This window comes from Artibeus jamaicensis, unplaced genomic scaffold (genome assembly GCF_021234435.1).
Source record: "Artibeus jamaicensis isolate MK-2021 breed Jamaican fruit bat unplaced genomic scaffold, CSHL_Jam_final scaffold_537, whole genome shotgun sequence".
Taxonomy (NCBI): domain Eukaryota; kingdom Metazoa; phylum Chordata; class Mammalia; order Chiroptera; family Phyllostomidae; genus Artibeus; species Artibeus jamaicensis.
Genome location: NW_026522047.1, coordinates 42,807,529 through 42,835,437, shown reverse-complemented (window position 1 = coordinate 42,835,437; position 27,909 = coordinate 42,807,529). Strand labels below are relative to the sequence as shown.

The following is a 27,909-nucleotide window of genomic DNA, read 5'->3' as shown; positions in this document are numbered from 1 at the left end:
GTATAATTTCAAAAGAGGTGCAAGTAAAGAGATGATGCTTTAAATAAAGGGTATGTGAACAGAAACACATTTATTACAAAAAAACAAAAAACATTCACATTGTATCGAGCTACAATATGGCAGCAGATAAAAAAAAATTTATTGTACACGGTTTAAGATAACTTGCTAACAGAACATACTCTGGTTGCCACGTGACGGAACACAGGATTCCAAGCACTTAGTAGCGGCGAGTAAAGCGGGCATCATTGGGTCGGCTGCCTCGGTTCTGGCCGCCAAATCCGCCTTGCATTCCACCACGTGGGATCACATGGCCTCGTGAGGCCCCCCCTGGGGTAAAGCTGCCGCGCCTGGAACAAATGCAGATGCTCATGTTCGCTAACCCTATTCATTGGGGTCTGCTGGGTGCCACTGAGACACATGTTCTTTGGAACTCTTCCCTCTTGAGTAGTAGCACCAGGGCACAGACCCACACTTTCAGGAGCAGTGTAAGTTGGGAGACTTGGTTGTTTCTAAACCTTCCCCAAGGCAAGTCAATGTGCAAAGAGACTGGTAAGGAGAGACAGAATACCTTACCCTGACATCCCTCCCCGGTTCATCATGTGACCTGGCCCAGAGTGACCAGACATGCTTCTCTCACCACCTAGAAAACAGAGAGACTTTTTACATGGTGTCTCCAAGCACAGGATGTAGTTTAGAGGACGACGACACAGGGTTGAGGCAAGCCCAGTCCCTTTCTCAAGCCATCCAGTCAACCCAGACTTGCAGGTCCCCAGTGACTATATAAGCACATGAACCACACAGGGCTGTCCTAAGTCACAGCGGGGAGGAGTTACCAAAAACCACAGCACTCTCCTGCGCCAACCCTTAGACTACCCAAATGAAAATCATTAAGGGGCATCTCCTCTGCCTGACCCTGGAGAGGGAGAGCAGAGAAAGCTGCTCCCGCCTTCAGAATAGGCAACAAACAGTGACTAACAAAGAGCATGTGCAGCTTGAGCTTTCCAAATGCTTCTCTACATAGATGCGTCCCCAAGAGCCAGTCCTTACCTTGCCACCTCTTGTGGTCCCTGTCTATCATGCCTCCATCAGCAGCGCCCTGCCACGCACGATCATCCTCTATTCTTCGGCCATGGTCCCCCCAGTCACGTCTGCCCCTTGGAAAAACACATCTCTGATTTGGACTGCCCCCATCTCTGCCTTTCAGAATTGCAACAGGAGCAGGTTCTGGAGGGTGGGTTTAGCATTCTATGTTCCCAGCCCTCATTCAGTTCAGGCAGTGGGGTTTTCACTAAACAGACTGACTTTGGCCCCATGCTCCTCAAAAAGCTCCAACATGGTCAGAGCCATGGTCAGTGCACTGAGTCACAGGGCCAATGCTCACTGTATCCCTGAGGCTGTGGGTCCTTAGATTGTCAGCTATGTAGGAGGCCTACGAGAACACCGTGGAATGTAAGACACAAACCTGGGTGGAGGCGGCAGCCCCCGGCCCTCGCTCATCCTCTTGTCAGAGCCGTATCCACCCCAGCCGTCACGGGAGTCCCGCCCATGGCGCTCTGGTCCTCCATGGCGTTCAGGGTAATGCTGGGTATTAAAGAGCCAAAATAAGATGGCCTTAGAATTAACACTGCATCCCAACATCTTTGGGGAAGACAAGGTAATCAAGACAACTCAGAAGCACTGCAGTCCCAAGACGGTGCTGCCAGGGCACTCTGTTTGCTGTCTTATTCCACACCCACCATTTCAGGTCCCATGACACAGCTGCATCCCTAAATCTGCTTGGTGAGGAAAAGGTGCTCAAAAGGCAAGAAAAAGAGAAGGGATTTTAGGACTGAGATTCACCCTAATCAGAAGGCAGGAAATTGAGGGACTAAAAAGTCTGCTAGAAACCTAGCAAGTGCTCCACATCAAGAATGGGTCTCTGCCCTGGCTGGTGTAGCTCAGTGGATTGAGTGCAGGCCCATGAACCAAAGGATTGAGGTTCAATTCCCAGTCAGGGCACAGGCCTGGGTTGCAGGCCAGTTCCCAGCAGGGGACCCATGAGAGGCAACCATACATTGATATTTCTCTCCTTTCCTTCCCCTCTAAAGATAAAAATCTTAAAAAAAAAATGGGTCTGTTCTCAATATAATAAACCATGTGGAATCTTTTAACATAACTCATTACTGGGCCTGGCATCATGCCTCTGCTTTGTTGGGGATGTGGGACACCTGTCTGACAGAGCTAGGAGTTGCCACCCCTTGGCTGATGCCACCCATGCCACTGACTATGCACCATCACTGTGTCAAGTGCTAGGTTGGCATAGCCCCCAAAGTGCCTGGCCCTGTTCTATAGGCTCTGTGAGGGAGAGATGACAGAAGAGGCCCCTGTCTGCTAAAAAAAAAAAAAAGTCCAAGGCTTACTTTAAGGGATCTGGAGTAGGTGGCTTTCATTCCTATGGTTTGCTATTCTACAAACCCAATCTGTGACCTTGGGGGCTTTTACCCTAGGACCATATTTGAAGTGGGAAGGACCTAGAAGGGAGCCCTGGTCATGAAGCCCCTTGGGTGTCTGCTCCAGCAGCCCAGTCAATGTCTGCAGCCATGTTCATTTACCCCTTAAGCCAGGAGCCCCGCAGAGCCAGGTGGTTATGCCCTTACACGAAGCTCTGGCATTTAATACAGGGAAGCATGGAAATTCAATTTAGCAAGACCTGATTCTTCAACTAAAGCCCATCTCCATCTCTTCCTGGAATTTTAAAGTGTAACCAATACAGTCTTTGGTCAAACCAACATGCCCATGTAACAAGACCCTGAAGGTCTGTGCTATTTTTCCTTTTTGTCAAATGTCACCATGTGACTGTCTGGGGCAGCAAAGGGGCACTTTACATGATTGTATCTAAGAAAACACCAACAACAAACCTTTGTTATTTTGTACTGTCTGATCATCAGATGAAAAGCTACTAGCAGTGATAAGAGTTACATGAAAATACTTTCTGTGGACATGTATGTTGTCTCATTTACTCAAGCACCTATGTCTTAAAATAAGTACCCTCATTTCATAGCTGGAGAAACAGGTTTGGCAGAAGCAGTGGCACCAGAATGGATCCCGGTTTTGATTCTGGAGCCTGGACAGTTTAACCATTGTACCCAACTGCCCCACTGAAGAAAAACCAGAAGACTGGGTCTAGATTTAAATGCACGTGAGATTTATCTCCAGAAGTGGAGGTAAAGAACTTGTGAGGATCACAGAATTACTCCTGAAGTGGCAGAGGACACTCCTCAATATGTGGTATTCTTAGGAACTGAGTGAGGAGGTTGGGACCAAACAATCTCTGCTGTAGACAGGGAAAAGACAAACTCACAAGGCACTAATTCCGCCAAGCAATACCCTGACCACAACCTTCCCATAATCCCCTCAATTTTCTATGTAAACCCACGTGAGTGGAGACTCCTTGGAGAAGTTCTCACTCCTTATGTAAGACAGGTAAAAGGAGAGCACTGAGCTTATTTTCTATTTGTTAATTCTGCAAAGAGAACGAGCTGATGTCTGAGGCTCAGCTGGGTGGGTTGCCCATTGACCACAGGTGCACTCAAGACTCCACAACACAGAATGGTGGCATCTGTCAGTTGTGTGGCTACCATGATTCCAAAAAAGCCCATAAGATTCACCAAGACTCTCTAGCACTTCACTACCAGTGCATTTAGTTACTAAGGCAAACAGAACATCAATCAGGTCAAGGCCAAAAACGGTTTCAGAAAACCCACCTAAATTTCTAGCCAAGACCAAACACAAATCATTCAAATTGTCACTCCACGAGCACTGAAAGGCTGCCCTTCTTTAATTATTCTTCCACTAATGCAAATGGAAGGAAAAAGGCGGTGGGTAGAAGGGAAGAGCAATCAATTCAATGGGAAAACTGCCTACAATCTTAGCTTCTGACTTACCTGTCCTTCTCTTTCTCCCATCATTGACCTTGAACCTTCTCTCCTGAAAGAGATAATTGGAAAGAAACCATAAGGAAAGAATAGTTAAACCTACAAATGGAAAACACCTCCTAAATTAAACCCAGTACCCCTACACACACACACACACACACACACACACACACACACACACACACACACACACACACACACAAAATTCAAGTGGATTCACAGAACCTAAAATGGCCAACCTCATTTTGTTATTGACAATGACCCATGACAAACACCATTTGTATTACACGGGCAGGGTCATGGGAGATTGGCTGACCTGTCTACTGAGTGGTCAGGGTAGCGGCCCCGGTCCCTGTGGTCAAAGTCATGGAAGCGGTCCTGGCGACTGAAGTCAGAATGGTAGCGCTCATCCAGGGCGGCTCGCTTGGCTTCTGGCCAATAAGCATCATCTCGTCTGGATGGGAAAGCAGGCAAGAGCTCAGTATATTCTCTCCCTCCCAATAAATCAACTTGTGGGTGCTGATGAACTGTACCCTGAGACTGTCCTTGGCACGTCCACTTCAGCAAACAAGAGTTAACTTTATCAACAGTGTTCTTTGCTGCACAAGCTGAGAGAGGCTGGAGAGGTGACAAGATCTGATTGAATGACTCCATTCGAATCTGCCTAATACACCCGCCTGCCCCCCACACAGGTGCTTTGGTTCGCTTAGTAAGAGGTGATTAGTGAAGTGGGCAGATGGGCACACAGAACAGCCACAACGAGAGTTGGCCTCAATCTAGCAAGACAGTAAGAGGTGTTATCACAGCTCTGTAGTGCACTTCTGTCTCTTCCACCCCAACAATGACTTGACCCAGCAAAGACATCCAGTGGGGAGAACTTTTAGAAACACTTGAAACATAATATTTTAAAACGTTTATGAGCAGAACAGACCCCAGCATCAGTATTTAGCACAAAAGCATAAAAAGTCCTGAGACAGCCTAAACGCCTCTTACAGAATTTACATTTTATGTCATACACAGACCTCTCTCAGCCCATGCTGTAAAAAGAAGATAAAAACAAAAGTTTTCCCAAATTGCAATGTACTTGGAAATACCTGGATAGGATCACTGCTGGGATTAGTACCCAGACCCCTAACAGCAGCAATCAAATTTAGACCTCTTTTCATTAGTGGTTTGCAATTAGTGTTCACATGTCATATTACACTGTCTGGGGAACCCTGACCAGTTGTGGCTCAGTGAGCTGGGCATCATCCCACAGAGCGAAGGGTCGCCAGTTCAATTCCTGGTTAGGGTGGTAAGGACACATGCTGTGGGCCAGGTCCTTGGTTGGTGGCAACCAAGTGATGTTTCTATCAAACACTGATATTTCTCCTCTTTCTCTCCCTTCCCTTCTAAGAAAATAAAATCTTAAAAAAAAAAAACTGCTGTACCAAGGTTAAATCTTATTACTGGAATAAGCAAAAACAAATTAGTGATTACAAAGCCTGGAAGAGACCCAGAGGAGGAGTTTTTGGTATGGCTGCCCAAACTCCTACCTCAGGGAATCCATGCTAGGACTGGAACGTAGTGACTTCATTAACACTTTACCCACATTTCCCCACTGACCTCAGAGCACTGAAGATTCCCCAGCCAAGTACAGGACATGGAACCGGGCTGCAGCAAGTACTTGTGCTTGCTTTTATGTCGTTTAATTTTTTAAAAGATTTTATTTACTTTAGACAGAGGAAAATGGAGGGAGAAAGAGGAGAGAAACATCAATGTGTGGTTGCCTTGTGTGCGCTCCCTACTGGGCATGTGCAACCCAGGCATGTGCCCTGCCTGGGAATTGAACCAGTGACCCTGTTGTTCACAGACCAGTGCTCAATCCACTGAGCCACACCAGCCAGGTCTTGTGCTTCCTTTTAAATAATCTCAAGTTAACATAATTTTGGGAACCATAATAAAATTCTAAAAGCCATGGGCTACTTAAGGGTGGTCAGTGGGAGTAGCTGGGCTTACCGGCCATCCACATCATAGGGCCTCCGCACAGCAGGCCGCCGCTCCTGCTCATAACGCAACTCCTGCTGGCGCCGCAGCTCCTCGCGCTCACGGTGGATGCGCTCTTGCTCCTTCCTGCGCTCGTGTTCCACATGCATGCGCTCTCGCTCCAGCCTCTCCCTCTCCATGCGCTCCCGCTCCAGGCGGTGCCGATGGAAGGCCAGCCTCTTACGAGCGAATTCCAGTTGCTCCCATTCCTCTTGCTCCCACAATGCCTGCATGCGCTGCTCCCGCTCACTGCGCTCACGTAACCTGTGGGCGTAGAGCAGCAGCTGCGGGGGTCACTGGCCAGTGTTGGCAGCATCACCCAGTAAGAAAAGCTTTACAAATGCAGAGCAGTATCTCCCACAGGAAGTGCGAACCAAGCACGGGGCACTGCAGAAATGCAGCCTGCAGTGCTGGGCCTCAACCTGCAGAACTGCTTTTCTAGTGGGGAGAAGGAAGGAGGACCCAGTGCCCATGAAATAGCAGCAAGAGCATGGAAATGCCAGCACAGGTTCTGCTTCCAGCTGAGTCTGAGACCAGCCAGCTAACAACAAAGTGGTGTGTGTGTGGTCAGCTATAATATGAACTGAAATCTTTTTGGCATTCAGAATCTGATTCTGTAAAATACCCATTAAAAATAAGAAACAGAACACGTTTTGTAGTAAGTCTGAATTAGAACCACTGCTCTCTAAATAATGAACTTTAATTAATTAGTCACAGTAAAACTGAGGTAGTGCACTAGAATCAACATCTTTTTTACCCCCCCATGGCTTCTGGAATAAGCTGGTGTGTTTTGTTAACTAGCTCTACTGCACCAGGAAGCATACCATCTACTGCCACCGTTCCCTTCCATCATCTTCAGGAAGAGATAAGCCTATTTGAATGAGAGAATCATTTGTAAAAGCCTTAAGTTGAAAGTCACAGCACAGCAAGTCTATGAAATAAAAGCCAAAGGGGCAAACAAGCTTAAAACAGGCTTAAATACAGCCCTACCCAGCCTCCCTGTACACAGCTATTAACCAGTTCCTAAACCCTGACTCACCTGCGGGATTCCGAGTCTCTCGACTTCCGAGGCTCTCTGACTTTATCAAAGGACACAACAGACCGCTTCTCTCTGCTGGCTGATTTACGATCCTGGCTCTTAGAAACCTAGTTCAAAAAGCACTCATTTATTTATGCCATGGAGCAAGATCTCAAATGCTCCTAATGGCAAGCTTTTAAGCTTTCTCAGTTTTTTTTTTTTCAAGTTCAAGATACCTACATTTTGAAAAGGAAGATAACCTGCAAATTAAGCTCAAGAATTCCCTAAAACATACTGAGAAATATAAATGGAAGAAATTTCAAATGGTAAAACTGTTAAATACCCTAGTTAAGAGAAAAAATACTCACTCTCTCTTTGGATCCTGATGTTTTGACACTAATAACAGGCACACCTTTAGACTTATCCATTACTACAGTCCGCTCAGTTCCTCGACTTCCTACAAGAAAGAGTCAGTGTAACTAATGTAAGAACTAAGAAAACGTCCAAATCAGAAAAAAAAATACTCAACTCTACGGAAAACAAATGTAGTTTGTGTTGCCAACTGATCATAGCAAATCAACAAACCCCACCCATCAGGAGCATAGATAGCACAAGGGGAGCTCTCGCCTATCAGTCAGCGGGTTACCTGATTTTGTGGTTCGAGATCTCTCTGAGGGGCCCGGTTTCTGATCATCTTGATCTTTACTCTTTTCTCCACTTCCATCTTCACCCTTTTTAACATCATCTTTTCTGTCGGCTTTATCTTCCCTTTTAAGGTTTGCGGATCTAAGTAAGACCCCAGAATATAGAAGTATGTTAGTTCAGATATTTAGATAAACTAGTTGCCAAATTCTTGCAATGAACACCATGTGCCATAGAGAAGGGTGCCTCAGTTGGCATTGACAGGACAACAAAGAACAAGGAGCCCATCCTGTTTTCTCCAAGTGTCAGGAAATCCTCTCCAATGACTGGTGTTGGAACTTCCTTCCAACAAATGGGAAAAATAAAAAAGGCCACAGGCCTTGTGCTCTTCCCTATCTGCAGGAACTTTAAGGATGTGAAATAAAGGAAAGGATCGTCTTGGCCACGATTCCCTCAGGGAAGAGGAATACCTGTCACTGGTGCTGGACTTCTCTTTTTTCCCTTCCCCCTCTCTTTTGTCAGAAGTTTTCTTCCCAGCAGGTTCATTTTTCGCCTGAAAAATAGAATCAAGGGGAAGTATTACCTTATTGTTTCCTCACATGGTCACAGCCCTAAAGGAAAATGGCCCCTTACCTTTTCCACTGAGATCATCTTCCCGTGGAGCTCTGTCTTGTGCAGGTGGTTAATGCATTTTGTGGCCTCTTCTGCTGTGGACATTGTCACAAAGCCATAGCAACGGGCTCCAGGACTCCGAGCATTTGTCACAACCTTAGCCCCCACCACCTCAAAGGAAAGCAGAGAAATGTCTCAGACGTGAAGCCCCCAACACCCACCATTCAAAACAGGTTATTACAGTTCATGCGGCTATCTTCTGATCCACCCCAAGTCCTGTCTCCCTCCCTGGAATGAGGACCCTTGGGGAAACCCCTGTCACGAGGTGCCTGAAAAGAGGAAGATGACTGGGGAGGATAATGCTATTGTCTTAAAGGTACTATTCCAAGGGCCACCTCCACTTCTGGCTAATTCCTCCAGGGAACCAGGATGGCAGCATGGAGAAGAGAGAAAAGTGAAATGAAGGCAGAATTCTGGTAGCATTCCTTTAATATTAAATCAAACTTATAAAGAAGTCACTCTAAATATACAGTCATGGCTATGAGCAATAAGTACACTTAAGACAACATCTACAAATGGCCATCAACATAAGAACAAAATTGTAAATAGTACTCTGAAAGGCAGAATCAGCTCTGGGTGGTGTGGCTCAGTGGACTGAGCACAGGCCTGTGAACCAAAGGGTCACTGGTTTGATTCCCAGTCAGGGCACATGCCTGAGTTGCAGGCCAGGTAGGCAACAACCACATAGTGATGTTTCTCTCCCTCTCTTTCTCCTTTCCTTCCCCTCTCTCTAATAAATAAATAAAATCTTTTTTAAAAGGCAGAATCAATCTTACTAGGAGTAATAACAAATACACTAAGACGTTCCCCCAATGACTCAAGCAAGCTGATGTCAGGCACCGAGCTCAGAAGCCCCAGAGGAGCCAATAATCATCCTTTTTGTGCCACATGGAGCCATAGCCCAAAAGGAAGGTTTCAAAGTAGTCCGGTCCATTGCTTAAGTCACATGAAACACAATGCACCCAAGACTCCACAGGTTCAGGGTGACATTTCCCTGCTGAAAGCACACAACCACTCTTGAGGGCCCATAGGGGTTATCAGGAAATAGCCCACTTTGTATGGGCCTGGGGAGTTATTAATTATCTCTATCACCATGGCATGTTTACTTTTCCTATTGTAAGCTCTTAGATATTAATAACAAGGTAAACACTATTAGTTTTCTCTTATAATTTGTTGAGGCCTTAATACCAAACAGGGCCTGTGTCTAGACACTTTGGCTTGCCCCATAGGCTGATGCTGAGACATGTAGTCCTGGACAGTTTATTTAGGAGGTAAGTCCAGGAGGCACAGGGTAAAAGGGGAAGAGAATGAGAGAGAGAAGGGAAGAAAGCCAACGCATGTGCCCCAACAAACAAATAACTGCAGTGAGAGCCTGGTGCACGTGCATCTATCCAGGACTGCCACCCATGAGTCCAAGGAGGAAGGTGGGTTAGAGGGACAGGTGCTACTGAGTGGAGGTGACCAGAACTGCCCTGGCTATAAGTAAAAGCAGGCTACGGGTGAGGGCTGAGGACAGGGTATGTGTACCTCTGCCACAGCTGCACACACCATCTTTAAGGGGAAGCAACTGAGAGTCCCCAAGTTAGAGATGATGTTCCCATATGGAAAACATGTGCCTGGCCACACAACTATGAGTGGTAGATCTGGAACCTACTGCTGGTTAAAATGCAAAGGCACTGTATGTGCACAGCCCCACTTGTGTTCTTCTGCAGTCACCACTGTCTCACACAAGTGCTGACAACAGCTCCCTGCCCCACCCTCTGCTACAAGCCCTGTAGCCCTTCCTGGTTTAAAAAAGGATACCAGAAATTCTATGGAGTTTCAGTAGTGGCCTGGGGGACCAAGGAAAGGGGGGAAGAAAAGAAAGTAGACTAGGGTCTGGGAGCTGCCAGAGATCAGTCACCTCTACCTGTGGGAGAGTAGACGGTCCTGCACAGGGTCATGAGCTGTGAGCTCAAAGAACAGCGACGTGTCGAAGTAGTCACTGGAGGGACAGTAATCTGCACATAATGACTACAGCACATAGGTTCAAAGACATCTTCTCCAGAAAACCCTTGGACTTACCTTTCCATATTTGCTGAAGAGATTCTTCAAATCTGTAGCTCTGGTGGTAGAAGAAAGTCCACTAACCCAGAAATTTCTACCACAACTGCTACGACCTATTAAAAAAAAGTTCTGGTCAAAAATATAATTCATACAATATCCTGATTTTAAAAATTAAAGTCTTTCCAAACCACCCATGTTCCCTACTTGTCCCAAATGCCAGCACCCCCAAAGCCCAGTGTCCTAAAGCCCACTGTCCTCACATAACTGCCAGAGTGGCCCACCAGGAAGGGCCAACAGGAGCAGCAGCAATGCCACTTATAACAGCAAGTCAGGGGCTGCTTTAGGACCACAGGAAATTCCCTCAGAAGTTCCCAAACAGTACCACGCAACCCAGTGAGGTGGCTTTTAAACACAAAATGCTGCTATCCATGTCAAACCACTTCGAGGTCTTTTTTTAAAAATTGGTTTTAAAGACAGAAAAGGGAAGAGAAAGAGAGAAACATCAATTTGTTCTTCCACTTATTTATGTATTTACTGGTTGATTCATTATTTAAATTTTATTTATTTTGGGGGAGGGAAGGACATACACAGAGGCAGAGAGAAATATTCATTTGTTGTCCTACCCACCAATGCATTCATTGACTGCCTTTTAAATGTAGCAAAAGTAAGTGCTCGACACAACCCTCAAGAACTGGCTTGCTCCCCAAACCCAAAATCTGCAGAGTGAAGAGCAGGAGTGGAGAAAGGCCCCGTGGAAGAGCCACAATCACATCAGGGTGAGAAATGCACTACATGATAAATGAGGATTGGATCCCTCACCATGGCTGAGGCCACACAAACTGAGAGGGACTGCTGTGGGGACCTACCCTTGTCCTCCTTGGAAAGCCGTTTTGTATCCGAGTCATCTTCGACAGAACTAGAGAGAAAAAATAATGTCACTCCAGGAGGAAGAAGCAGAGAGGAGACAAACTCAAAATTATAAAATATGTGCTGAGGTTACATACCTACCCGAAATTTAGTTCTGAAAAAATGATACCCCGACAAACTTGTATTGGAAATCTGACCTAACCATAAGATTTCAGACCCATAGGAGTTAATTAATTCTGCTGGGCTAAAGATAATTAGGAAGAATTAAAGAAAACAACCATGACAGGTTGAGAAAAGAAAAAAAGATTGTGTAATCAGTTTAAAATAAACAAAGAGAAATAAAACATTATTTAGAGGTAATCTACAATTTCATCAGTCTGGCTGGCCAATTGCAGAAAAAAAACAGCTTATGTGTGTCATTAAACGACCAATGAAAAGGAGATAGCGTCTGGTCTATAACTGAGAAAAAACAAACCTCATTTTCTGATCAGCGCCCTCACTGGCTGAGGACTCTTTAGGAGCCGGAGGGACTTCATTACAAGCTTCAAAAGCAAACTTCTTCACGTCTTCTTTGCTATCTCTGAGGTCTGGGCTTGAGGCTTCCGGGGGCGCTTCCGCGACCTCCTCGCTAGAGGCTTCCGCGCGCTCTGAGGCTTTACTACTCTGCTCAACTGGCTCCTCTAGCCCTACAGGCTCACAGTCCGTCCTCTCGTCACCGCCTGTCTGCTCCACGGGCTCCCTTTTCACTACCGCTAACAGGGTGTCTGCCTTGCTCCACTGAGCTTGTGCTGTTGACTCGCTGGCCAAATCTAAATCACCCTCCTCCGGATGGCCGCTGCCAAAAAGGTCTTCTTCCTCCGCAAGCTTTCTGTCTGGCCCCACGCTACTTGTATCCTGTGCAAATGGCTGCTCCAGCTCGGAACCTTCTTCTTTTACTGGCTCAGATTTACAAGTTTCCCCCAAAATGTCGAGTATTTTCTCATTTTCTACGGATTTAACAGGAATAGAATGGCACAAGGTTTAATTACCAGGGAAATAAAGCAATCACAAATGCGGAACTGGCACGGCTGCCACACTAACACGAAGAGAACCGCTAGCTACACAGAGATTGGAAAACCCGCGGGTACACATGTTACACTGGTTACACTACCTGCACTCCAACCGACTGACTGCTAGAGTAAGCTGCTAAGCTATATGGAAGAGAAAAGCATCCCAGAGATTTAACCCCCAAAACCTTCTGGCTGATTCTTGACAGTCTTCATTCTGTCGTCGTTTATATATGACTCTTCCAAATTTAGCTTCCAAAGTCCAAGTTGCTTAACTGAATGTATCACCATTCACTGAACAGCTCAATTTCCAAATTTCTTTGAATTTCTTTTTAACAGAACAGTCCAACATGAAAACCAGAATCTCTTCCATCGTTGCTCTGAGATATTTGAAGTCCAGAAAGTGAATAGTATTTGTTTGGAATTCTCATGAAGAAACTCTTTCCTCTTCTGGAATCCAGCAATGTCTTAATGTTTTAAAAATATCTCCCTACCTCTACCTGCACTGCCTGCATTAAAAACCACAAAGTTAAGGTACTGCCCAATATCACAAGATCTGTTTTGTGGGGTACAGCAGTATTAGCTCGAGAGGCATGAGAACTCTTTCTATATACTTTTCAGTGCCATTTATATTTAAAAAGGCATGAGATCGGTTCATCTCACTGATATATTTTGCAAAATGAGAAGTTAGCCACTTTCACAGATCTGGTGATATGGCTGGGTTTCCAATCTCTATGATCCTTGTATGTTCTGGATCGTAAACCTTTAGAACAATGTATACTAGAGTAAGGCAACTTTTTAAAATTTAAGAATTCAAATTAGAGAAGGTGGAAAACTAGAATGGTACCAAACCCCCACTGGTAAATTTTTCACTGAACAGTACCTGGCTCCAAGGATGGCTCTTCAATTTCCTAGAAAAAAGAAAAAGGAAAAATAAACAACATAAGTTTATGCCTGATGGATAAAATCAAGTATATTTATACCAGAAACTACAATAAGTAAATGGCAAATTTTAAAAACACGCAAATGTGCCCTGGCTGGTGTAAGCTCAGTGGATTGAGTGCAGACCTGTGAAGCAAAGGGCCAATTGGAGTCCCAGTCAGGGCACATGCCTGAGTTGGAGGCCAGGTCCCCAGTGAGGGCACATGAGAGGCAACCACACACTGATGTTTCTCTCCCTCTAAAACTAAGTAAAATCTTAAAAAGCAAACAAATAAAAACAGACAAATGTAGGAGGTGGAGACCTTGCTCATGAAGGAAGAGCCCACAGAGCTGGCATTCCAGGTCCTTCCTCTGGGGCCTAAGCCCCACATTTCAGGCTACTGTCAAGGGGCCTGATACCTGGTAGGTAGGTAGGTATGTATGTATGTATGTATGTGTGTATGTATTTTTTGCTGTATTTTCCCAGTGCCTGGCAGCATTTCACTTTTCATGGTGATGAAATGGTAACATGCTTGTCTAAACTGAACTCTTAAAATGCAAGAAGACTAGTTTTCATTTGTCTACTTTGAATATCTAACAGAATGCCTGACACATACCAAACAACCAGATTTTCACTTAATTGGTATAGCATTAATTTCAAACACTTACAAGACTGACATATTATAGGCAGTTGGATGAACCTGCTCTTATTTCTCATGGATGTACCACCCCTGTTTCCCAGTCATCTGAGAGCCCTCTAGGATTACATATTTGTCCTACAATCAAGGTCACCCCTATCCCTCCAACACTTTCCAGAAAGCCCTGTCAATTCAGACCATTGCTATCCCTCACCTAGAGTAGCCTTGGTTTACTAATTCTATCTCCACCTGTCTGTACTTCGCCACCTTGGTAAGCACATGTCGCTCTGTGTCCTAAAGGCTTTAGCAATGGATCCTTACTCTACCTCCCTCCCCAACAGGCCGACATGTACCTAACCACATCCTACATCTTTAGGTCGGGGCCATCTGCTCATAGAAAGGCTTCCCTGAATGGCTCCAGAAGCTGCCCCACTAATGAAGAGCCTTTCTCTCTTTAGAAAGTCCCCAGCACCTACCTCTGTACAAGGTACCTCATTCTGGAATTCCAGCCAATACTGATGAACACTGACTAAGTTCCGGGTGCAAATTTAAACCCCTTATATACACATATATTAATCATCAGATAGTCCTAGCAGGCTGGAGCTATTATATTGTAAGTCAGGCACAGAATTGTTTACAAACTTGCTGAAGAACACTAAGCAGAACCAAGATCAGTGGAGACTCCCTGCATGACAGGGAGTCTATCACTCAGGGGCTCCTCCCAATGCTCTGTTTACATGTGTGTTTCACATACAGAGGACAGGCCCTGTGAGGATGGAGACCATCCTGTCTTTTCACGTCTGTATCACACTAACATGTCTCAGGTACTAACATACACCCCTTAAATGGATATGGCAGTTTATACTTTCCACCAGAAATTGACCTGCCATTCTAGAAAACCCTAGGAAATCATTCCCTTTCTCCATAGTATCATTTAATTATAATCAAATTATTTTATTATAATGACTCCCACTCTGGGAAGTTAAATTCTACGACTGAAATAAAGGATCACTCCAGGAAGAACAATTCTCAATTTAAGTTTTTCCAGAGAAAAACAAATATATTTTTATTTGTTTCTGGGGAAGGTTATATGCTTTCCATTTAACTTGGGAGTCTTTGACCTAGAACTCAGTCACATGACCAGAACAGGCTCTTTTCTTTTCAGAAGAAGAAATGAACTGTTTCTTCACAACTGGAGGGAGAAGTCAGCCCTAAAGGAAGCTAGGCTCCACCAAGTCTGAGGTTTGCACCCTTCTTGAGGCTGGGGTTCTGGCTTGCCAATAACAACCATCGTTGCCCTGCCTAGCAGAAGCAAATGGAGATCTTGTCTACCAGCATAAATGACATTAAACGACAAAACCCCCAAAACACCAAAATAAGGACTGGTATAAGCTGACTGTATTTTAACTTCCTCATAAAACTGTCCATTAAAAACTAAACAGCTCCCCAAGTTTATTCCAACAGTTTTCATTATGTAGTGTGGCAGAAAAATGGAAAGGAAACTCAATGCCATGGCCAGCTTGGCTCAGCTGGTTGGGAGTTGTCCTGAAACATGAAAGGTCTCTGGTTTGATTTCAGGTTGGGGAACATGCCTGGTCTCCCAGGAAAGGGGCGACATCTACCTTTTTGTCTCATCTGACAGTCTTTCTGCAGAGGATGCTTTCTAGAATAGATCCCAGGCTGGGCCTTTCCCTCAGTGATCAAATTAACAAGAACTTCCCCAAATATGCCCTCTCAGCCTTAGGAAAGCCACAGTGATTAAGGGGGGAGGTGAAGGGTCAAGATGATGCGTCCTTGGCAACAGGTGCACTGTATTTAGGGAAAGTGAAGCCAAGCCCCTTTTAAAAATGCTGATGGCCCTGGATGGGGTGGCTCAATGAATTTAGCAGCAGCCTGCAGACCAAAAGGATGCTCATTTGATTCCAGTCAGGGCACGTGCCTGGGTTGCATACTAGGTCCCCACTTGGGAGTCTGGGAGAAGCAACTGATTGATGTTTGTCTCACTCCTTCTCCCTTTGAAAATAAATAAAATATTTAAAAATGCTAAGAAAACAGGCAATGCTGACAGACCTAGCAATGATTTTTACTTGGGAGTGGTACACAATGTCTGCAGTGGTTTCCAAAAAACTGGTCTAACCTTTGATGCTAAAATCGAGACATACAATTTTTACCTGTAATATAGTGAAGTCAGATGATGAAGTATCTAAATTGTTTATAGTTTCTCTGTCCTCTAACTGTAAAATAAAAACAGAAGACAACTTATTACGTCAATAAGATAACATAATGGTACATCTGTACAATGAAAAGTAAGCTCTGGCTGGTGTGGATCAGTGGACTGAGTGCCAGCCTGGGAACCAGGGGGTCACTGGTTTGATTCCCAGTCGGGGCACATGCCTGGGTTGTAGGCCGGGTCCCCAGTACAGGGCACATGAGAGGCAAGCACAGATTGATTTCTCTCCCTCTTACTCCCTCCCTTCCCCTCTGTCTAAAAATAAATAAATGAAATCTTAAAGAAAAAGTAACAGCCATGAAAAGCACTTAAGACCAAATTCTGAACAGTGCAGGAATCATAGCAGCAAGAGTAAGAGTCCACTGGGGTTGGGTGGGGTAGGGTGGGGGGTGTGTTAGATAAAGAGGAGAACTATTGTAGTAAATAGATTCCCCAAGTAGATGGAAACACAAGGTCTGAGGGCTACTCTTCTAGGAACAACTTCCAAAATCACACTTTGGAGTGGACTCTTGCACTTTGGTTGCCATCACCACTTCTCCAAGCCTGGATACCAATGATGCTGGGACTACTGCCCAAGAGGTGGCTATTGCTCTGAATGGAATGGCATCTCTGAGAATCCTGCCTCCTAGCATCATCAACTTCCAAAGGTGACTATGGGGGCAGGAGCTCTGGAACTGGCAAAGCCCAGGTGATCCATTGCCTTTTCTATATACTCAGTAAATTCATCCTCATAAAAGTAAAATAATCTAATAAATTAATGGCACCAAGACAACTTGGTGTATGAGTTAAGCACATGAACTCTGGGATTAGCCTGCCTTAATCGATTTTCTTGTGAGCCTGAAAATATTTCTGTATCTCTTTACCCGCCAATTTCCTCAACTGGAAAATAGGCATAAGAACATCTATATGTCATACTGTTAAACAGGTTAAAGACATAATGCCTAATGCCTAGCAGACAAGTCTTGAATAGAGTCCCTAAAGTGTTCAATCCTGCACTATATAAATGGAGAGTATATATTCCTGTACTTCATGACACCACTTTCCCATGAAACAAAAGTATGTCTTCAGAATCATTTGAATTTTATACGCGAACAAGTTAGCCATTATCCTGCTGAACTGGCACTGAAAGAACTTATTCCTTCTATAAAACTTCTCACTTATTATATTTGAGAAATTGATGCATTCAGAGTACATTCTAGAGACTGCCGAGTACCTACAGCATGTTCTTGAAGCTGCTCAGGAAGCTCTTTCATTTCTCCCTCTAGCTCTCTACTATCAGATAGGGATTCTGGGAGATTATCAGCATCATCGTCTTCCACACAATCTGCAACACTTCCGTTATCGATTTCTGCTTCATCTAATACGCTGATATCCATCATGTCAATATCCTGCAAGTTCTCCAAACTGGTTTCAACATCCTCCTGTGACATAACAAAATACAATCATCAATGGATGAACTGCCATTGGTTCATCACTCAGTAGATTTACTGGCAAGGATGCACATACCTGTCCATCCCCAGAATTTTCCTCCAGTCCATTATCTTCTACACCTTCTTCTTCTGGTTTACGTCCTGGAGGGATAATTGACAACAGCCTGAGATCAATAACATGCATTTTTCAGAAGCAGTTATTTTACTTTTATAGGCCCTCAGGTCTACAGAAGTGGCCACCTGAAATGCTCACGGCACTTCCCAACTGAGGAACACTGTGTAATCCAGGAATGGTAAGGCCGTTCTGGGCAAGGTAGGCCCCCAGCCACCCAAGCAGAAGAGGCTCTATTCTTATCAGTGGCTGTGGAACTATGAAAAACTGGAAATGGGTACTTAGAAAGGTGAAGGCAGATCAGACCTTTCTCAGGCGTGGCCTTCTTATCAAGTGGCTTTGTTTATAGGGAGAACAGTATCTCACATAAACATGTTGCTTTTTATGTGAGGAACATGGAGCACGTTTTCCCAAAGAGACAATGCCGTAAAGCAAAACATAAGTAAGCAAAGAGGGAAAAAGAAAAAGCCATTCCTAACTACTACCTAGTTAGCCCTCATGTTATCACATACTGACATAGTATCTTCCATATTTTTCTATGTATATACATATACTATGCTTAGAAAAATGACACGGCACTGTCCATCTTTTCAGTATGTTGCGAATATATTTCCTTGTACTATGCTTAGAAAAATGACACGGCACTGTCCATCTTTCAGTATGTTGCGAATATATTTCCTTGTTCTTTAATAGCATTGCACGGAGATATCATTGTTGGTCTAACAAATATCTATGTTTGGAAATTGAAGAAAACACTTGAAGACGAACACTCTGATATGCACCCCCCCACCCCTCATACAGGCAATTATGCCAGAAATGGCATCTCCAGGACAAGGAATAGGTATATTTTGAAAGCTTTTATTAAAAAGAAAAGGGGGGGGGGGGGCGCAAAAAAAAAAAAACAAAAAAAACAAATGAACAAAAAACAAACAAAAAAACCCCTTTACAGTATCTGAGAACAAGGTTATTTTACTTCCTAACAGTTCTATCAACAGTGAATAATAAAAGTGCCAATCTTTCTGAATCTTTGTTAAATTCAACTCTTTATCTTTACCCATGCCAATATGCTAGGCAAAAAAGAAATACTGGCTTTAACCTGAATTTATCTGATTACTGGCTTGGGCTGAAATTTTGTTGTTGATCATTTGTAGTTTTCTAAGACTCATTATATCCTTTCTTGATTTAAAAACTTCTATTCCATTTCTCATTTTATGTTTGCATATTACACACACACGCACGCACGCACGCACGCACCCACTTTCTCCCAGCTCTTCAGCAATTTAAAAATTGTATATATGGGTTTTGGGTTAATGTCACTGTCATGTTACAAGCCAAGCCATTAAACAGTTTTTATGATTTTTTTTTTACCTTCATGTTTAAAGTTCTTCTCCAAACTAAGACTACATAAATATTCACCTATATTTAGTTCTTTAGTGGTTTTCAATTTAACATTTGACTCTTTCAGTTTTGTGCAGTAAGACTATTTTCCAAAAGGCTGTTCCATTTGGCAACTGATTTCCCTACATGATTTACTAATTTTTCTCCAGATTAATTTCTTGAGCCCACTAAATGCTGTTTTAAGTAATTTAAGGGAACTAGATATTAATTTGCCTATACTTAATAAGTTTAAGTTGTAAAAAAATGTGCAACATGCAAAGTAAAACAAACAAGAAAAATCCTACAGAAGACAAAACCCCTAAATCTAATTATTTACACCATGATGGAGGCTTAAAAAAAAAAAAATCCCTCTCCAGGATAAGAATTTCTTGTAGCATGTTGCCCGGTTTGTATTTAGGAACATAGAGGATCGTCACATTAATACCAGAATTCAAGACATTATGTACAAATAACCTTGGTGGCTGGCTTGGAACCCGTTACCATTTTATGACATTCTTTTTAAAAAATTGTATTGGGGAAATGTTAGCTAATAAAAGTCTGTAAGTCTCAAGTGTACTATTCTATAATACCTATTTTTATATCCTATTGTGTATTCACCACCCCAAATCAAGTTCCCTTCCATTTTATGATACTTTTTTTTAAAGATTTTTATTTATTTATCTTTAGAGGGGAAGGGGGGAGAGAGGGAGAGAAATATCAATGCATGGTTGCCTCTAATGCATCCCCTGCTGGGAACTGGCCTGCAACCCAGGCATGTGCCCTGACTGGGAATCAAACCGCGATCCTTTGGTTCACAGGCCAGTGCTCAATCCATTGAGCTATACCAGCCAGGGCCCATTTTATGATATTCTTATAGCAAAACACGCTCTGGCTTTTAAAGGACATTTCAAGTCAACCCAGAGCTGTCTTTGCACATGCCCTGGGAAGACAGATCATTCCCTAGCTTTACTGAATTTAATAAAGCTGCTATTACTGTAGAATATGCATACCAGTTGTTGTCTAGTTCTATTCTAGTTGCTAGTAAAAATCTAACTCGATTACTACAAACTTGCCATCCTTTATACCATATTTCTCCCTTTCATAAGAAAGGCAGCAGATTTTCAATAAGCAGAATCAGGGGTTTCCACTCTGATGATCAGCTTTTCCCTTGAGCAGCAGCACAGACTCACACTGCAAACCGAGTCTTTCCCAGGAGAGAACTCTCAAGGTAAGACATAATTGAAAATGCCAAGAGAACATGCAGTCTTAGAAACGTTTTAGTTTTCAACACAGAATATACCTCCCAACACTAGGATGCTTCTCAACAATCACTATTTGGGAAAAGACACCTTACCTTCCAAAGATGAAAAACAATGTATTTAAACCAATCCCAAATCAATGTAAATGAAAAAATCACTCTGGCAAAAACTACCTGTCCAGATCAAACCTCGCAACTCAGGCATGTGCCCTGACTAGGAATTGAACCAGCAACCCTTTGCTTTGAGGAATGAAGCCCAACAAACTGAGCCACACTAGTTAGGGCAGCACTGCCTGTCTTTTAACCAAAGGAAAAGGTGCCCCTCAAATCTTTCCTCCTCAAAGGAAACAGCACCCTTGTTTGCAGTCTCCAAACCACAGGCACTACTGTTTTTGCCTCTGTAACCTGCTCCTGCTCCCACTTGCTTGGGATTCTACCTCCTCTTCTGGTTCAGCTTCTGATTATGTCCAGTCACCTGGTAGACCACCTCTTCCCACTTCCCCTAGGACTTCCCCACAGCACCTATATGGGCCTGCCCATGGCTTATTCTTATTTGACTACACAGTTATACAACTATGAAACTACATTCATTAAAAGATCCACATTCATTTCACTGTAAATTTTACTTCACTAAAAAAGATTCACCCTTCTCAAGATATGAAAAAGGTGAGTCTCCCTTCTCCCCACTGTAGTTCTAAGAAGTAACCATTGTTATCAGCTTGGTAACAATGGTTTAGTCTCTTCAAAACATTTTCTTGGGCATTTACATACATATATTACATAAACAAAAACTTGTGTAATAGGATCATATTGCATATGCTTACTGTAACTTGCTTTTATTACTCAGTAACAGGTCTTAGAATATTTCTTGCACTATATATTGATCTGCCAGCTATCTTTTTTCCATAATGAAGATGTCCCCTGACAAGAGGCTTTATTAGTTTATGATCTCCAACAACTGCCCATTTCCTCACATTTTGCTAATGTGGGACATTAGGAATGGTGTAAATTTTTATCAGCGTAACAGGCAAAAATAATATGCCATTATTTTTATGTTTTCCTTCAATTGTTAGCAAGGGACTCTTTTTTGTTTAGAGGTCACATTGCTTTATTTGTGAACTGCCCATTCACAGTCCCTACTCTTTGTCAACTGGATTGCTCTATTTTCCTCACCGATTTGTAGGACTATTTAATGCTTTCTGGATATTCACATGCTGCAATATTTTCTCCCAGTTTGCTGTGTGGTATCTTTTTGGGTGGTATCTTTAAAACTTTTATGTAGTCAAATTTAGTTTTCTTTATAGTCTCTCAGTTTTAGTCTCATTTTCAAGCCTTCCTTACTACTATATTATAGAAGTACTACCCTAGCTGGAATTTCTATTTAGTAAGGAAGGAGATTAAGAATAGAGCTCTCCCTGTCACCAGACAGCCAATTGTTCCATCATTTATTGAAAAAGTCTTAGTGCTACCTTTAAGTGAACAAATTCTCCAACTTTCCACTTCTTCCCATAGCCTACCACTAACAAAGAGCAAGTCTGCATCACTGGTTCAATATTTCAGTTATTCTTGTGCATTTTCTTTTCAGATTTTCAGAATAAACTCCAAGTTTCTTTTTAGGTTACTTTAGGGGGAAATCGACAACTTTTTGATATGAAGTCATCACATCTAGGAAAACTTCCTCAAAATTCATCACATCAGGTCTTAAATAGTTCCTTTTAGCTTCATTTACTATTTTAGATTACTATACTTTTATGTCCATCTGGCAATAGCTTACTTAATAGTAAGTCTTTGGGAGATGATATGGATACCTCTAAAATTCAAGAGAATCAAGTGATAAACAATTGTAACTAGGCAAGTACAAACTGAAAATGGTTAAAACGCTATTTTCAGTTAAAATTTTGATACAGTCTAATAAGGTAGTTAAAAATAATTCAGTAGAACTTACACTTTCCATATCCAATATAAAAATGTACTATAAAGTTCCACCTAGAATTAATTATGCTGAGCAAAGCTAGTAAAGGAAACCAGACACAGAGTGAGTGTACTGTTTTACATGAAGTTCCAGAACAAGCAAAATGAGTCTATGGTGACAGTAATCACAAATCAGAATGTGTGTGTGTGTGTGGGGGGGGGGCTGGGAAAGGTCAAGAGGAATGTGACAAAAAAATATTCTCTATTTTGATCCCCACCTTCTACACAACTTATATGAAAATAAATCCCAAATTGATTTAAACATCCAAATGTAAAAATAAAGCCATGACTATTACTCTGCAATGTAGAATACTCTCTATAAAGCAAGGGAGGACCTTTTTAAATGACATAAAATCTAGGAAACATACAGAATAGGTTGACAGTACTGCCTATTTAATGATTAAAACGATTAAAACTTTAATGACCAAAACACCACAAACAAGATAAGTCAAGTGACTGGGGGAAAAAACCAACCACAACATTTTGCAGAAAGCCCTGACAGGTCAACAAGACAACCCAATAGAAAAATGGACAAAGGACATGAAAAAGCATTTTGGAAAATACAGATGGCCAATTACGTAAGGTGTTACGTAAGGTATTAGAAACTGTCTAATCTGTGAAGAAATGCAAATAAATATAACGAAGTCCCTTTCCTCTATGAAAAGAGGCAACATTTAAAAAGATAAGTAATGTTAAATAAGAGTTTAAAGAAAAAGGCACTCCCTTCCCATTGTTGGGTGATTCACCAGTATAGCCTACTATTAGAGTAGCTATTATATAATAAAATGCACATATCCTTTGACCATGGAATTCCACTTCTAGTTATCAACAATATATATTCCTTTAACCACACAGAAACATTTGTGGTTCATGGGAGCACTGAAAATTGGAAATGCCAAGTGAAAATCAGAAAATATCACATGTGAAGGGTTACTATTGAGCTATAAAAATATGAGGTCTTTCATTTGTAGATCAAAAAATGCCCTTAACATGTTACGCGAAAAGCAAATTATAAAATATTTTGTATAAGACCCATTTTTAAAAGAAAAATACATGTGTACACACAAAAAAGTCTAGGAAAAGTATGTCTAATAGGTTTCCTCCCGACTAAGCAGGAACTTCTACAGTTTATTTAATGCATGCCTATACTTCTAAAAACATTAGTACAAGTACTTTTTTAAAAGCAAAAACAAAACAAAACGCAAAAAAACCCTACAGTCTCCATTTCCTCCCACTACAACTGTTCTTTGTTGATTTTCTAGTACTCTTTGCCTTGGCCAAGTTATTTACTTGGGCAAAGGCAAAAATGCACAATGTATCACGGACCAAAGAAATAACTTCATTCCAAGATGAGGTTACAACTGCTGTTCTCCCAGTGCTTATACCACAGTGTGGCCAATATTTGTACCCACCCCTTAGACATTTAAAACCTAGTTCTTTCTCCTTCATTGACAATATGAATATTTCATTTTGTTTTGAAGCCCGAGTAACAAAGCCTCTGATCACCCAAAGGACTTTTCAGAACAGTCCAAATGCCCAATTTTAGCCGATTCTATCTGAAAACAGGTGTTGAATGTTACTAAATTACTGAGTAAGACTGAGGGGAAAAAAACAAGATATAACCCCTGCCCTCAACAGTCTGGGTATAACGTATCACAGAAGAACACAAGCAAGATACAGGGAACTAAACGATGGCAGTGCAGAGGACCTAAGGAGACATGAGTTGCTATTGGTGGGGTCGGAAGCTGTCTAGGACATGAATGCAGACAGATGGGGAACAAGAATGGGCAGAGCAGAGGGCCACGAGAATGAACCACATGGTGAATGTAGCAGAGGAAGGCAGTAGGGGAGGAGGTGGGAAAGGGAGCTGTGGGTAAGATGGTGAGGGTCACTAATGCTACATGGAAGGCGGCTTTTATATGGCAGGCAGTTTTGAAAGCAATGTCTGTAAAAGTGGCAACCGTTTTAGCCAGGTAGCATTTAAAAGAAAAGTTAGTTTCCACAAGTCAGAGCAACAAGAGACTCAAGCCCTCCTAAATACTCTATACAAAGAAGGTTAAGGGTCTGAACAAGGAAAGGCTGCTGAGAAATCTGTAATGGAAAACAAATAGAGGTGTAAATACCCCTTCCATCAACTGAAGTGATCTTGAAGGAAAATGTGAGGCTTCATTCCAGGCCCCAAACACAACCAAGTAAATGAGGAACATTAGCAAGCTCCGAACATTAGCAGTACTTATAAAAAATCCTTGATACCTTTGCTAGATCTCTTTGATGTCTTCTTGTTTCCTTCAGAGGTAATTTCAATTTCATCAGGATTACCTCCTTCATCTTCTATTGCCTAAAGGGAAGGTAAAAGGAAAGTTCACCAAAAAAAGTCAGCACAAAGACTTGACTTTGACAGAAGCTTCAGGATGCTGCTCTGGAAATGCATCACCCCTACCCCCTCCACTCATTCTTTCTCTTGGCTTTACACATTGAAGCAAGGGCCCTGGAGTCAGAGTCTACCAGTTCTTAGCTATGAGGTCTTAAACAGATTTATCTAATCACTTCAAGTTTTCTACTCTGTAACATGGGGCTACATGAAAGTTCTTACCCATGAAAACTGTATGAGAACTCCACCACCCATGTAAAGCATGCATTGAATAAACATTCCACTTATTTTTAATATTATCATTACCATCTGGTTCATCCCATTCCTGGGCTCAATGGAACTCAAAAAGAGAAAGGCACACTGTCCAATTTCCTGACTTCACCCACCAAAGTGCTATTTGACTTTCTCAGAACCCCCCTCCATGCTGTGCCTGCACTGAGCATGTCTATATAGAATACTATACAGACAGAATACTATACAGCATGTCTGTATAGAATACTAACACTCAGTAGCTGAGTTCCTACTGTGTATGGCATGGAACAAGACATGACACATACTACCTCTTCTATGACAGACTCCAAAGGTCTTGCTCTCAGCCACTAGGGGACCCACCTCAAAGGACACAAAATTAAACAAAACTCTTGGCAAGCCCATCCCAAGAACTTGTCATTCACCTCACAGTCTCACTTGCTCTCAGCCAATCAGTACTGAAAGTATGAATGATGACATCCCTGGATACTGGGCTTTGTATTCACATTTTACTAATAACACTTTCTCTTTTTACTGTACTATCCTATGGGCATAATTTTCATTTAAACCAACTTCAAATACTATGGTTTATTTTAAAAGTTTCAGATCCTCAGGAATTTCCAGCTTGCTAAGTTTAGAATGGGGCTTAGGGTCCTGCACCTACCTAATCAGTACCAAGAGCAAAGAAAATCTCTCCCTTCTCTCTGAAGCCAGGAGGAGTTGGAGTTCTGTCATGGGATCAAGGAACAAACCACCAGAAAGTCCATTACTCTCTTGGTAGGGACAGACAATTCTGGACCACTAGAGAACAGAACTGCTCCAGACAGGAGGGTACATTTCACCCTCATGGCTCATTGGGGTACAATGTTTACAGGGTCATCCCTATAGAGACTGAGGACCCTGAGTCACCCCTATAGGCTCTGGTAATTAACACTTTGTGTATTCCCTCCACCTTTTCCTTTTTCTTTCCCAGGAAAAATAAACCAAGAAAAGAACACAAAGTGGATGACACAAGTAGCAGAGAAAGAGAAGACCAATCATTCCAGACTTGCTGGGGCAGGCAGAGGATGGGTATACAGGCTGACGGTATTTGTGCAATGCCCACATCCCTGAAGAACGGAAAGAAAGGAGAAGGTGGGGTGGATTTGTACTCTCAAAGATGACAATGATGGGAGATTCCTGAAGTCACACACCAGCCTGACAGGAGGGTTCAATGCCATGTTGTCAGCTTTACAGGCTTGTAGACTGGTGGGGACAGGGGCGGTGAGAGGAGGACAATTTGGTTTTGTTGATGGGAAGTCCTGGTGGCTAGGAGCTTGGACTACATCTTCCAAAGTGCTAATCCTCACCCCCCTTGCATTTTCACCAGGTAAACATTTTGGTTGATGAGCTGCCAGCCCTGAGTAAAAAAGTATCCATAGTGAAAGAAATACAAACTCTAGTCAGAAAGGCCCTGACTGATGCTGGGCATATCATCTGACCCCTCTTAAGCCTGTGCTTCCTTATTCAGAAAATAGGAAATAATCCTTACTTCCTCTGAACAGCATTCAATAAAAAATAAAACCCCCAAATCCTCGGTTGTTTGGGAGCCAGGGTGGAATGAATCACAAACCACTGCCTGCAGGGCACGGGAGATTTGATGTCCAGGCTGAGAGCATCCCAAGACAAGAGGAGCTAGGTGGGGAAAAGGTGAAGAAACTAACAGGAATAAGGAAAACTTAAAGGATGCAGACATTTACTTGATTCAGTGCTTTCCACGCTCATCTTTCAGTACCTCTCAAGGTGGCAAAGAGGAAAAAATGAATTGTGATGGTATCCTCAGTGTTCACACATGCCAGGCAACAAGCCAAGGCCGTTTCAGGCAACCTCACTTAGTCTTAAAATGAAAGCACTATTTTTCCCTTCTTCTTACACAAAGAACGGACTCAGAATGGATTAAACGTCTTCCATGCCAAAAACCAAGCCACCGAAGTCCTGGCAGAGCCCCAAGTTCAGGCGCACACTCTGCCTGCCTCTTGGGGAAGTCCTGACGCTACCTCTGGGATCTCCTCGTCTCTTACATTTCTAGTCACTATTGCCAATACCATTTTCCCTTCCGTTCTATACCCACGAAATAGCGATGGCAAGCCACAAACTGCTTTTTTCTCCTCTAAATATTTTACTGACAGGCTTGTTTTATAAATTAACCTCCTACTCCAGTCTGCTGACCCTAAGGGTATTTTCCCAGAAAAGACTCCCGCGGGCACCGGGAATCGGCCGGCTTGCGTTCAAATCCCGTCGCCTCCTCTCAACGACCGTGTGACCTTGGCCGAGTCCCCTGCCTCACCTATGAAATGAGGATTTCGGGGTTCCCCGTCCATTTTGGAGGCTGGGAAGAGACAATGAGAGGAAGGCCGTCCACGAAATGGCTGTAGCACAAAACAGAAGCCCTCAATCGATGCAACCCGCCATCTAGAGCTGAGCGGCCAACGCAGCTTCCCCGGTTCGCGTCCAGGCTTTATTTTTCTCGCCCTAATGCGCGGCGCTGCGACTTGACTTGAGCCGGGCCTAGCTCGCAGCTCCCGCCTGGGCCTAGGAGGAGCCGGCAGAAACATGGAGAGCCAGGCCGGACGCAGGCCGCAAGAGGCCAGAAGCGGGCCCCAAGGCCGGGGAGCTCTGGGGAGGCCTCCGCAGTGGGTCCCCTAACCCAACTCTTGCCCACCCCGAGGGCCCCGACTCCACCTTTCTGAGTCGCTCCATCAACACACTCTTGTTGCCGCTCGAGTCTAGGTTCCGTTTCTTCAGCTCCGCCCGCAGATCGATCACCCGCAGGTCACTGAGGCGCCGCGTCCCGGTCTCTGACGAGGCGGAGCTCAGAGCCGTTGCGCCCGCCGCACCCGAATCGCCTAGGCCTGAAAGAGTCTCCGCCATTCCAGGGACCCTGGCTCCGCCACCTACTTCGCACAGAACCGGGCCGGTGTTCTCTCAGCTACTAGCACAAAATGGCGCCGCCTGCCAGAGAACTGCTCCAGCCGTCCGAGCTCACCCAGCTTCTGCGCAAGCGCACCCGGCGTTGGACCGACGCTTTCGGTATCTTTTAGCGTACGCCTGGTTAAAACCCTGGGGCTGTGCGCAGGCGCCTT

General features: G+C 43.4%; 1 protein-coding gene across 3 annotated transcripts; it reads right to left on the bottom strand.

Annotated features, from left to right (window-relative positions):
- Positions 1–44: 44 nt before the first annotated feature.
- On the bottom strand, positions 45–27,909 carry SAFB (scaffold attachment factor B). Of its 3 annotated transcripts, none has more exons than XM_037165209.2 (21): positions 27,509–27,909; positions 24,421–24,505; positions 17,526–17,590; positions 17,237–17,440; positions 15,961–16,023; positions 13,114–13,141; positions 11,660–12,170; positions 11,184–11,233; positions 10,336–10,430; positions 8,233–8,382; positions 8,070–8,152; positions 7,604–7,743; positions 7,326–7,414; positions 6,979–7,085; positions 5,913–6,203; positions 4,231–4,368; positions 3,924–3,966; positions 1,463–1,581; positions 1,048–1,154; positions 574–640; positions 45–347 (listed from the first exon to the last, which is right to left on the bottom strand). In XM_037165209.2, exons 1-21 carry the CDS (start codon positions 27,695–27,697, stop codon positions 218–220), a joined length of 2,754 nt encoding a protein of 917 aa, XP_037021104.1. In that variant the 5' UTR covers positions 27,698–27,909; the 3' UTR covers positions 45–217. The 3 variants fall into 3 exon arrangements, with proteins under 3 accessions (XP_037021104.1, XP_037021105.1, XP_037021106.1); XM_037165210.2 differs by having other exon boundaries at positions 1,048–1,148; positions 27,509–27,908; XM_037165211.2 differs by lacking the exons at positions 17,237–17,440; positions 17,526–17,590; positions 27,509–27,909 and having other exon boundaries at positions 24,421–24,495.

Bases quoted from the DNA above. Each gene is read 5' to 3' on its own strand.
- SAFB (XM_037165209.2), bottom strand. From the start codon at position 27,697: ATGGCGGAGACTCTTTCAGGCCTAGGCGATTCGGGTGCGGCGGGCGCA. The intron at 3,967-4,230 runs GTCAGCCAATCT...TATCTCTTTCAG, and splicing joins CCTGACCACTCAGTAGACAG to GAGAGAAGGTTCAAGGTCAA. The intron at 641-1,047 runs GTAAGGACTGGC...TCTGTTTTCTAG, and splicing joins GGACCACAAGAGGTGGCAAG to GTGGTGAGAGAAGCATGTCT.